Source organism: Ornithorhynchus anatinus, chromosome 3 (assembly GCF_004115215.2).
Source record: "Ornithorhynchus anatinus isolate Pmale09 chromosome 3, mOrnAna1.pri.v4, whole genome shotgun sequence".
Lineage (NCBI taxonomy): Eukaryota > Metazoa > Chordata > Mammalia > Monotremata > Ornithorhynchidae > Ornithorhynchus > Ornithorhynchus anatinus.
In genome coordinates, this window is record NC_041730.1 from 35,969,026 (window position 1) to 35,981,587 (window position 12,562).

Sequence of the window (12,562 nt, forward strand, 5' to 3'; positions counted from 1 at the left end):
CTAAGCTTTTGGGAGAGTACAGTGCAACAGAGTTGGTAGAACTGTTCCCTGCCCACAACAACCTTACAAACTAGAGGATCGGTCCAATTCTTCAGGATCTGATTGTTTATTAGTCTCTTGGATTCAGAGCATTCAGGTTAATGGAAAATAAGTGTCACAGGAAAATCACCTTTAGCTATAAAACACAAAGCCACTGGCAACTCCGTATAATACAGTGGAAGATGCTCCTGGGCTGACCTACAGTAAGAAGGATTGGAATTACATCTACTTCACCACCATAATATATATTATCTTTTGCTGGTGTTCCCTATATTATAGCTCAACTTCTAAGATATATGGAGAATATTGAAGAAATGTCAGCTAATTTGTCATGTTCTTTTAGAAGTCACTTTTCACTCGTTACCCAAATTGGCTATTTTTTTCCCCTCCATCTTCAGCACCCTGCAGTGAGCAGTACTAGAGCCACAAAAAGCAAGAAAGGGCTTGGAATCCAGATTAGCTAGAAGCCAGTTGCATTGCAGCATAGTGGTTCCCAAACTGCTGCATTCTTAATTGGCTGCTTAGATCACAATGAGAGTAATGAAGGCCCTACAACATTTCTCAGAGCCAGGTAAGTATGGTGTCTCAAGCCAAAGGCCTAAAATTAAACTAGAAAACAGTGATATCTTGGTATGTGAGGGAAGGATAAACAATCTCATTAGAGAGCACTGCAGACTTTCTTCTTGCCAGAGCCATTTTATATCAATGTGATATTAACAAAGCAGTAAGGAGAAGATAAAATTAGCTTGTGAAACTGGAGAGAAAACACCTCTGCCATAGTATACTGTAAGCTATTACTGCAACATCATCTTCAATTCAGCTAATCCATTCTGTCCTTTGCCATGTTAATTCCCACAGTGCCAGTATTGGAAGAAAGCAAAGGATCAAAATTGTGGCAATGAAAGATATACGTTGTACACAGAATGGGCTCGGTTTTTACGGTTTTACAAAGAGCAACCTTTAGATCTTATTAGGTAAGTTACTTTCAATAACAGTCTGAGTGAAATAACATTAATAAACATCCGTGTCATATTTCACATAACACTGTGTATTCCTAACCATGTTCCCCTTACAACTAATGATGTTATTTCTGACATTTTACAGTTCATTGTTCATGAGTTCCTGGAACTGCTTTTGAATTCAATATCCTCTGGCCTTGGTTGGGTGTTTGTTTTTCTAAAGGCCAGTGCCTTAATGTGGGAAGAAAATAAAATGAGTGCTACATTTTGCCAATCCTTGGCATATGCTTTCCAAGCACTTAATACAGTGCTTTGCACAAAGTAAGGGCTCAACAAATACAACTGAATATAATCAGAGCTCCTATTTGGCAATGAGGTGCCTGTAAACGTATTTGTTACTTTTTTCAAAGATATATGCATATACATATATATTATATATATTCTGATTGGGAAGGTAAAGATATAGGGCTTCACATTGGTCTTAAAAAGGGCTGCCCACTGTTCATTTGAGCTGGGCCCAAATTTTGGGGCAGATCACTGAGTGTGAGAAACATTATAGGTGGGGATTCGGGGAAGGGGAAAGGGACTTTTGCCCAGGGCTGATGTTGAGCTGAGCTGGATCAGGAAAAAGGAACTGTATGTCAGCTCTCAGAAGCTGTTTCAGCTTACCTATATAAAAAGCAGCCATTTCATGCACACTGGCTTCAGATTTCTATGGAGAGAAGACCCTAAGCCCTCTGGAGCCATGATGGACAATGTGACACATCATGTTATAGCTGTGCAGCTTTCAGCCAATGCTCCAGCTGTGGGGTCTTACGCAAGGCTCCTGCCCTGCTGACATCCAGTTGCCCTGGTGGTGGGCAAGATAGGCACAGAGTCCATCCATCCCCACAGGGCCCTGGGGTTGGGCAAAGAGACCTCTTTGACTCATATCTAACCCAGAAGCAGCGTGGCTCAGTGGAAAGAGCATGGGCTTTGGAGTCAGGGCTCTTGAGTTCGAATCCCAGCTCTGCCACTTGGCTGTGTGACTGTGGGCAAGTCACTTAACTTCTCTGTGCCTCAGTTCCCTCATATGTAAAATGGGGATCAAGACTGTGAGCCCCACGTGGGACAACCTGATTCCCCTATGTCTACCCCAGCGCTTAGAACAGTGCTCGGCACATAGTAAGCGCTTAACAAATACCAACATTATTATTATTAGTACAGTGTTTCATACATTGTAAATGTTTGACAGATACTATGGCATGATTAATTTACTGAAGGCACATCTCCAAGAGGCCTTCCCTGAAAAAGCCCTCATTTCCTCTTCTCCCACTCCCTTATGCATCTCTGAAACTTGCTGTCTTCATTTATCCCCCCCTTCCAGCCCCACAGCACTTGTCTACCTATTTGTAATTTATTTATATTAATGTATCCAACATCCTGTCACCATCGCCTCTTAGTTCATCCAGGTTTGTCTGGAGCCCTGTCCTTCCCTGGTGTACCACGCACCCACAGTAATTCTGGCTGAGCTGGCCTACTCTCGGTGCTCCTCCTGTGGGCAGCTGGCAGCAGGCCTAATAATAATAAATTAAGCTATTTGTTAAGTGCTTACTATGTTCCAGGGACTGAACTAAGCGCTAGGGTTGGATATAAGCAAGCCGGGTTGGAAACAGCCCCTCTGTGACTAATAGTCTAAATCCCCATTTTACAGATGAGGTAACTAAGGCACAGAGAAGTGATTTGCCCAGGGTCACACAGCAGACAAGTAGAGCCGGGATTAGAACCCAGGTCCTTCTGACTCCCAGGCCTGTTCTCTACCCACTACACCATGAGGCAGCTCATTTCCATGGAAATGAAAAGTTGATAGCCCACTCCCACAGTTCCCTGGGCTGGGGGCCAGGACTTGCCAGGAGACAGCAAGGAGTAGAGCTGCTATGTTGGCTTTACCTCTATTTCTTTCCAGATCCAGCAGGGGAGCGGTACCTGCTAGAACAAAAATCTGTGAGTGCAAACTTAATAGTGGTGTTCCCCACACTGCCCTGTCCACAGGGGCATGGTCTCCAAGGAATGGAGGCCTATGGGTCTTAAAGGTGTAATGTAACATGACAGTAATAATTGAGGTATTTGTTAATCATTATCTCTGTGCCAAGCACGAAGGTAGATTCAGAATTATCAGATCGGATGCAGTCCACAGTAAGGGGAAGGGAGAACAATTATTTAATCCCCATTTTACAAATGAGGAAACTGAGATAGAGAAGTTATGTGACTTGCCCAAGGTCACTCACCAGGCTGATTGCAGAGCCAGGATAACAGGTTGCATTAGGGTGTCATTCTGTTCCAAAGTACAAGAGCTCTCAATATTGTCCTTTTTAGAAATGGTGCTTGGTTTGGAAAATGTATAGAGAAGAGCATGACAGGAGCTTGAAAACAAGAATTCTTAAAGCAAGTGTTGAATTTGAATCTCTAGTGTGATGTACCAGTAAAAAATAATTTAGGATTGTGTGTTTTGCACTGAGTGGCTGTTTCATGGCTTGGAAGAATCTGTGAAACTACCTTTAGGGAGAATTGTTGCAAGAGAAAATATAAGCCTACTAGATACAGTGTTTAAACTAATGAATCTTTGGGATTCCAGAGGTGATTTCACATATTCTCAAATAACTTTTTCCTGCTTTGACTTCATGGGCTCCACTATAATCATTGATGTCCTTGTGTGGTGACTTTGGTGAGTTTGCCCTTTCTGCACTCCTACTGTGGAAGAGGTTGGTGTACCAAATTGTTTCTGTGAGATTCTCTTACCCTTACACTTGGGAAAATTTGTTTGAAAAAGGCTATCTGATATCCAAGAGCCTTTTGAGATAATGCCAGAAAAGTGAACTCATGTTACACCCAATAAAGCCACATCTGATGGGAAGTAAGGTAAATGCAATTTTCTTCCCTGATTGTATTTCTACTTTTTTATTCTGTTTGCATAGGCGATACTATGGGGAGAAAATTGGCATTTATTTCGCCTGGCTGGGATTCTACACAGAGATGCTGTTCTTTGCAGCAGTGGTTGGAGCAATATGCTTTTTCTACGGCTTATTTACAATGGACGAAAATATGAGCAGGTAAGTAGTATGTGACCACTTTGGAGTCTCCCTTGCCTTTTTGTGGCCTTGGATACTTTTGTCACTTTTGAAAATCAGACACTAAGGATATTACACCATGGTTTCAGTAACTCCTGGTTTTTATGACCATGGCAGGAAAATTAAGAGCCCATGCTGATGCACTATGAGATTATGTGATTTATTCCTGTCTGACCTGCTTGATTCTGAGAGTTTCCACCCTTAGATGGTATGGGAACAATAATAATAATAATAATTGTGGTATTTTAGCACTTACTATGTGCCATGTACTGTACTAAGCTCTGGGATAGATACAAGCAAATCGGGTTGGACAGAGTCCCTTTCCCACATGGGACTCACACTCTCAATCCCTATTTTACAGATGAAGAAATTGAGGCACAGAAAAATTAAATGATTTGCCCAAGGTTATAATTAATTAAGTGGTTAAGATATTTGTTAAAGTGCTTACTATGTGCCCAGGACTGTTCTAACCGCTTGGGTAAATACAGGGTAATCAGATTGTCCCACATGGGGCTCACAATCTGAATCCCCATTTTACAGATCAGGTAAGTGAGACATAGAGAAGTAAGTGACTTGCCCAAGGTCACACAGCAGACAAGTAACAGAGCTGGGATTAGAAGCCAGGTCCCCTGACTCCCAGGCCTATTCTCTCTCCAAAGCTAAAGTTTCAGCTAGCCGGTCCTGTTTTCTCAGGATTGTTTGCTGAAATTTAAAGGAATACAAAATACCTTGAACTTCTTTGATTGTGAGCCCACCAAAGTTCTTGAGTTCCACACACAGAGAAAAGGATCACAAGAACCACTGGCTGTTAGCAGATACCAGGAATTTTTCTTATTTAAAAATTTAACAGATCTTTAAAATATAACTAAATGGTGCCACAGATCTTAAACCAAAATTTGGGAATAACTACCTACCCTTATTCTAAACATATTAATGATACAATCCAGAGGTAGTCTCCCCACACAAATCACTATATTTCAGTAGCACTTCTGTACCTACCACATCTACAGGTCTTCTGGGGCTGTTCACCCTGCTGACCACAGTCTTTTTGGTGAGCTCCAACTTCACAAGTCTGCTTCCAGCAGAACCTATGATGGAGCCTTTACTCCTAGGTCTTGTCACTCTGGTCCCTGAAATGGAGACAGTGGCTCATCATGGAGCCTCCTAGCTAGCTTCCTTCTGTCCCAAATCCCCCCCTTTAGTTGGCTGTGTCCCAGCTAAGTTAACCAGTGGGACTTGGTATACAATGAGCTTCCTCTTTTGGGAGGATGTTAAGGAATGAGTAGTTAATTCCCTACCCTAGAAACTTCGGAACCTTTTTCTCCTTCTCTAGCTGTGTGGTTAATGTATCAACTGCCTAAGTGTGGAATTCAATTTAGCTATTGTAGAACAAAACTTTGATCATGATAGCATTCGCAAAGGACTGTCTAGGAAATATTGTAGTTGAACTGAGCTGCTATAAAGCAGAATGTTTGATCATATCATTGGCTAAAGACTCTAGAAAAAGTCTTAATCTTAGGATAAATTAACACTGGCACTACAGCAAAGCATGCATATACTTTGAAATGCAGAAACAATGGTATCCCATCACTGATCTCCATCTTGAGGATGCCTTGTTTGAAGAAATTCTCAGTTAAGAAAATGTAGGCTTTAATGGATATTCTGCAATTGCTTCTTGTACTTTTAGACAGATTACTTCATATCAGCACTTTCTACTTATGTGAGTAAGGAAACTGTGCAAATGAGCATTTTGCTAGACATAGTTTAGAATTCACAAAATACATGGCATAGAGACCTATAAAAATGGAAAGTATTTTTCCCACAGCAAAGAAATCTGTGACAGTAGCATTGGAGGGAAGATCATCATGTGCCCTCTGTGTGATGAAAAATGTGAACCCTGGAGACTAAATAGCACATGTGCATCCTCTGAGGTCTGTAATTTTTCCTTCGGGGTTGGAAAATTTGGAGTTTCTTTAACTTCATTGCTGACTTTTGGCTCAATGTTCTTTGTGTTCCCTTTGCAGTATTCCTATTTATTTGATAATGTGGCAACGCTGTTTTTTGCAATATTCATGGGAATTTGGGGTAAGTATTCTGAAGGATAGATAGCTGTTTTCTTAAATGAAATCACAAATTTCTGCTTTTTACTCATATGTACATATCACTGCTTTGCTCGGAAAAATTCAGTTACATACCATTATTTGCCAGCACCTTTAAACAATAGTACTTTTACTGATCAATCAGAACATAATAAACCCTAAATTCACTAATTTCCCAATTTTTCTCAGATAAATATGATCCAGACCTTTGCTCTGGCAATCCTAGACTGTCTAATCGATAAATATTTGACTACTAGAGAAAATGGACTGAGAGGCAGCTTGGCCGAGCAGATAGAGCAGTCAGAGGAAGCTGGGTTCTAACCCCAACTCTGCCACTTCTCTGCTATGTATCCTTGAAAAAGTCACTATGTGTCACAGTTCCCTCATCTGTAAAATGAGAATTACAACTGTGAGCCCTATGTGGGATAAGGACCACGTCCAACCCTATTATCTTGTATCTACCTCAGTGCCTGGCACATAGTAAGCACTTAAATACGACAATTATCAATTATTATTATTTCTTAGCTTTGATAAAGTATCAAGAGCAAACAAGTCCCACAGCTTAGAGGTGGCTTCAACTCTTCAACTGTAGCAAACCTTTATTTTCCCCTCTTTTCAAATGAGGAAAGGTGAAAAATGTTACAAGTAATTGACTCACAAAGAAAAAAGGATGGGTCCTGACCAGGATGAAATAGGCAGAAATGTCTAAAACATGAAGAAAGGAGCCTGGAGTTCTCACCATTTTCCCTGGCCTCCTATCATTAAATTGGATAAATGAATAAATATACAGTACAGTTCTGAACCATTGCTTTGAATCTGTCTCCTTTTTACCTTAGGGATGTCTTACCAACTCTGTTGAATTGTACTTTCCACTCACAAGAGCTTATTTCAGAGGTCTGCACACAGTAAGCACTCAATAAATACCGCTGATTAACTGGTTGATCCTCTCATACACTCACTGATCTTCTCAGCCCCTGGCATTTACTCAAACACGTGGGGTACAAGTCATTTTTCCTCTAACACGTTTTCACCTTGTAAATTAGATAGATAATGATGGAAGAATTGGGGAATATTGTTGCCATAACTTCCAGAGAATAAAGTTTTAGCCAGAAATGCTACTTCCAGCAAGACCCACTTTTCAATTTTTCATTAGCATTGTAAAGAGAAGACATTGTGATCATTTAAAATTCATTATTTACTAGAGATTGATTTTAAGTAGCATACATTAGTTCTCTAAAAGGTATTAAGGACCACTGATGAGTATCGGAGAAATGTTAGAGAAATACATGAAGTACAGTAGTTATTTCAAGCTTTTTTGTCTTATAAAGCTTAGCTTTATAATTATTCAAGAGGTTTATGGAAGGTGAAAAAGCTTTTTGAAACTTATAAACTGTCTTGAATTTGACCCACTATGGATTTGACTGAGAATTTCAACATTACACCATTTGGAATGATTCATGTCATAGGAAATTTAGCTGAAATATCGGTTTTCAAGAACATAGCTACTAGGTTGTGGGAGGATTACCTGTACTTTGGTTAATGCTGCCATCAGGTGGTTCTTTCATAGAATTTAGTGTAACATTTGGAGGATTTATTTTGGGGTTTTAAGTCACTTCATAGCTGCGTAAATTCTGTTCAGTATGAGAATATGGTAACATTTTTCAGGTGACCAACCTAAATCAACTAACTAAAGTATAGCCCACAAACCACTAGTGCTTAGAATGGTGCCTTTCACATAATAAGCACTAAACAAATACTACCCCCCAAAAAAAAGGTCATACCCAAAAAGGGCAGTATTAACAAGTCTGGACCCTAAGGTCAGGGTACGTCCTCTGCTTTCCATCAGTGAGGATATGACCCAGCTAGACTGCAGGTGGAGAGGGTGCCTATAATATGGAAGCAGTGTGGCGTAGTGAACTAAGCACCAGCTTGGGAGTCAGAGAAAATTATTTTTAACCACCACTCTGCCACTTACCACCTATGTATCCTTGGGCAAGTCATTAAATTCCCTGTACCTCAGTTTCCTCATCTGAAGAATGAGGATTCAACAACTGTTCTACCTCCTATTTATACTGTAATCCCCATTTAGGACAGATACTATATCCATCTGGATTTCCTTCTATCTATTCCAGCACTAAATACAAGCTTTACTTATAGTAAGCATTTAAATATTATTATTAGCTCTGGGTTCTTGTCCAAGGTGACTATCACCAACCTCCAAGTGCCCGATGGGTCTCTGATTGTTCTAACATAAACCCCTGCGCTAAGAGCTGGGTTTTGTTGCCTGCTCCACTGTATCATGCTAGGATTCAATCTTCAAAATATACCCTTCAGAAATTCCTTTATTTCAGAGGGTTTCAAAGCCCATTTTATCTTTTACCCATTTATCCATTTTTGGCCACAATTTTCCTGGAATAAAAGTGTAAACCATCATTAGCCAATGGTTTCAGTTTCGTAAAATTTCTTTTTCCATAAAGTACTATACAATTTTGACACTAGTCAATAATAATATTAATAGTGGCATTTGTTAAGTACTTGCTGTGTGCTAAGCACTGTATTAACCACTGGGGTGGATACAAGCAAATTGGTTTGGACACAATACCTGTCATACATGGGGCTCACAATCTTGATCCCCATGTGACAGATGACGTAACTGAGGCACAGAGAGGTTAAGTTCACACAGCAGACATTTGGCAAAGGTGGGATTAGAACCCAGGTCCTCCTGACTCCCAGGCCACCCATTCATATTAGCCTTATCTCCAGTTTTGATTTAAAGAATCTCTTTTGCTGCCGTGCACTTGGCACTCAAGCCACTTCTTATCACCCTGTGACACAGTGTATCCAAACAAACAGCTAGTTACCCAAAATATTGCCTTAATTCCATTAACACTGCGATCAAATTACCAAGGAAAAATATATCATGTCAGAATTGCATAGTACAAATCAATCCAGCATCCAAATACTGAGCAATTCTCACCCCTCCATTTCAATTTGCCTGTGTAGACCCAACCTTAGCGAAAATTGTGCTACAGCAAAAATATTTCTCTACCTATGTTCAAAGAGATTAATCTGGGATCTTGGTTTTTTTTCTATTAGCCTCAAGAGTAAAACTCTGGTATCCTACTCAGTACGCCAATGGCAATATACTTAAAATCTTGATCTCTTCCTGCTTTTAAGTTTATGTTTATAACAAGTGCATGATATATTTAGAGAAGAAATTGCTACTTCACCAGAGCAATAAATAATCATTAAAATAGTAGCAAGTTGAAGAGGGAATTATATTCTAATGTGTCCTCTCACACCATTTTTTTTTCCTACTTACATTTATCCCCTTGCAGTCACGCTCTTCCTGGAGTTTTGGAAGCGACGACAAGCCAGGCTGGAATATGAATGGGATTTGGTCGATTTTGAAGAGGAACAGCAACAGCTCCAGTTGAGACCAGAGTATGAAGCAAAGTGTAGCCAAAAGAAAAAGAACCCAGTGACTCAGGTAGCAAACAATCCTGTGAAGAATGTAAAATGCCCATTAAGTACAAAACAAAAGATCACCAACCAGATGTTCTATAATGTAGTAATTCAAAGGTTCTTGTATCTTTTATTTACCCCGGTGCACAGCATATAGTAAGTGCATAACAAACACCATGATTATTACTATTTTTCTTGTTATTTAATACAGTTTCTTTGGCATTATGCCATGGAGTTGTTGTTTTTTTAATTCCCACACCATGTAGCACTTGAAAAAATACAAAATCCTAACTGATGGAAGAAACAGTGAGACTTTAGTAATACAATAATCTAAAATTTGAAGAAGATACCAACATTTCTCTCATTTTTTAGATTTAGTTGAAAAGTAACTTTAAACAGTCCTAACTCACTCCTACTCCCATAGTGGGTTATTAGCCTTCAGTGCATAGAATTTTATCCCAGGGTTTAACTGAAAGTGGGTGTGGTAGAGGATTAGAGGATATAAATCAAATCATGGTATTTATTGAGTGCAGAGCACTGTATTAGAAGCATTTAGGAGAGTACAATATAACAGAGTTGCCAAACACATTCCCTGCCCACAGTGAGAAGCATCATGGCCTAGTGGATAGAGCACAGGCCTGGGAGAAAGATGGACCTGGATTCTAGTTCTGGCTCCACCACTTGTCTGCTCTGTAACCTTGGTAAATCACTTTACTTCTCTGGGCCTCAGTTACCTCATCTGTAAAAAAAAAAAAAAGATGGGATTGAGACTGTGAGCCCCATGCGGGGCATGGACTGTACCCAATCTTACTAGCTTGTATCTACCTCAGCATTTAGTACAGTGCCTGGAACATAGTAAGCACTAAAATGTCATTAAAAACAAACAAACAAACAAAAAACCCAGATTTACAGTCTAGAAAACAAGTCTTGAAAAATAAAAAGATTTTAGGTCATTAGCTTACTTTGGGGGTCCTGAAGGAACTTGTTGACCCTGGTAAGCCAATGACCGTTGCACCTCATTTCATATTACAATCCTGTTTGCCCTTTGTTTTAACTCACTTTGTAAATGGTCTGTATTCTGAAGTATCCTATTAGGCCTTATTAACTTGATATAGACCTGGCTGAGTTCCACCTAAGAAAGTACATTTGACTTTTAGATAACTACCCAGCACCATAAAATCAGGCACACAGTATTATCCAACACTGAATTGTATCTAATAAAAGTTCTGAGATTTTCCTGGCTTGTGCATTACATAGGAGTAATAATTATATAACTAACAGGCACTTTTATCCTTCACACCATCATAGCATCAGGTATAATATGCTTAGTACAGTGCCTGGCACATAGTTAAGCACTTAACAAATACCATAAGTAATTATTATTATTATAATTAATGCTTACATGCTACATGCAGAGACAAAAAGCAATAAAGGGAATGTATTATTCTTTAGGGTAGTCTCTCTGTAATTTACTTCTCTGGTCATAGGAGTGAAAACCAGTGCTTTACATAATACAGTTTTGCCTTGGCCTATTTCCATCTCCAAGAATATTCTGCTTCTCTCTCTCTCTCTCTCTCATAATTTTCAGAGAAATGTGGACATGTCCCAGGAGTTTTGGGCATTTGCATATCTCACTTTGAATTGAGTCAGCAAAATATCACATGCAAGGTGAAGTCCCTTCATCTCTACAACCTTAAATTTAATTGAAGGAAAAATTCAGGGTGTTTTTTTTTCTCTGATATAAATGTATCCCTTGCTTGGTTCATCTTTTTGATCATAGACTCTCTAATAATAATAATAATTATGGTATTTGTTAAGCACTTACTATATGCCAGGCACAGTATTAAGCACTGGGATGGATTCAAGCAAATCGGGTTGGACACAGTCCTTGTCCCACATAGGGCTCACAGTCTTAATCCCCATTTAATAGATGAGATAGGTGAGGCACAGAGAAGTGAAGTGACTTGCCCAAGGCCACACGGCAGACAAGTGGAAGAACTGGGATTAGAACCCATGACCTTCTGACTCCCAGACCCTTGCTTTAATCGCTACGCCATGCTTCTAGAAAGGATGATGCCATTTCTTTCACAGCATTGCCTAACCAGCCCTAAAAATGGACTGTTTTAACATCTGTCAACCAGGAACCTCATGCTACTAGTTACAGTGAGAATATTCAATAAAATTAGACATTTCATGCACAGCATTGAACTCCACCTGTTACTCACTCCATAAATCACAAGAGCCCATAAATAAATTCTCCATAATTCATTGTTCTGACCCTTCATCTTCCTGTTCATCATCTCTTTCTCCCCTATGTTTCATGGCCTTCCACTTCAATTCCAAACCCAAAGTGCATGAGAAAGTTCATTCATTTTCTCTCAAGAGAAGATAGGTCTGAGTACAAAGCCAGAAAGATTTGGATAGAAAGTGACATCTACTGGGAGCCGAGCCCAAGGGAAAGGATGGGTTCTAATTATTTTCCATTAAACGAATCTAAGTGATTAGAAATGAATGCATTTAATAGAATACTATAGTAAATTGTTTAATACTGCTTGTGATATTGTCTACAAGACAATCCATTTTTCTAAAGCAGGAGAGTCAAAGATTCTCAGATCCCAAAGTCTGTCACCTCTCTGCTGAACCCTATCTGCTTATATTGACATTTAAAACAGAGATCAAAGTTCCCTGTGCAGCTCTTTGTTCTGGAAATCCCTTCCTCTATGAAATTAAGTGTTTGGGTTTTTTGAGGCTTTCCAGAAGCTTTCTTTCCAAAAGCTTTTGGAACATCAGTGGCTTAGAAAAATATACAGCTTAACCCCACAAACTTTAATTCCCTTTCTTTGGAAAATCCATGTAGGGCTCCAAATGTGTATCTATCGTTATGTTCATGTGA

At 39.5% G+C, this 12,562-nt stretch overlaps 1 protein-coding gene across 6 annotated transcripts in view; it reads left to right on the forward strand.

Moving 5' to 3' along the window:
- ANO5 (anoctamin 5) overlaps window positions 1-12,562 on the forward strand; it is a 94,352-nt gene that overhangs the window by 64,525 nt on the left and 17,265 nt on the right. For all 6 annotated transcript variants that reach the window (XM_029061212.2, XM_029061213.2, XM_029061215.2 and 3 more), the window contains 5 exons: window positions 898-1,013; window positions 3,953-4,087; window positions 5,931-6,036; window positions 6,130-6,190; window positions 9,543-9,694. In XM_029061212.2, coding sequence (XP_028917045.1) covers window positions 898-1,013; window positions 3,953-4,087; window positions 5,931-6,036; window positions 6,130-6,190; window positions 9,543-9,694 — 570 coding nt within the window. The remainder of the gene's footprint in view (window positions 1-897; window positions 1,014-3,952; window positions 4,088-5,930; window positions 6,037-6,129; window positions 6,191-9,542; window positions 9,695-12,562) is intronic.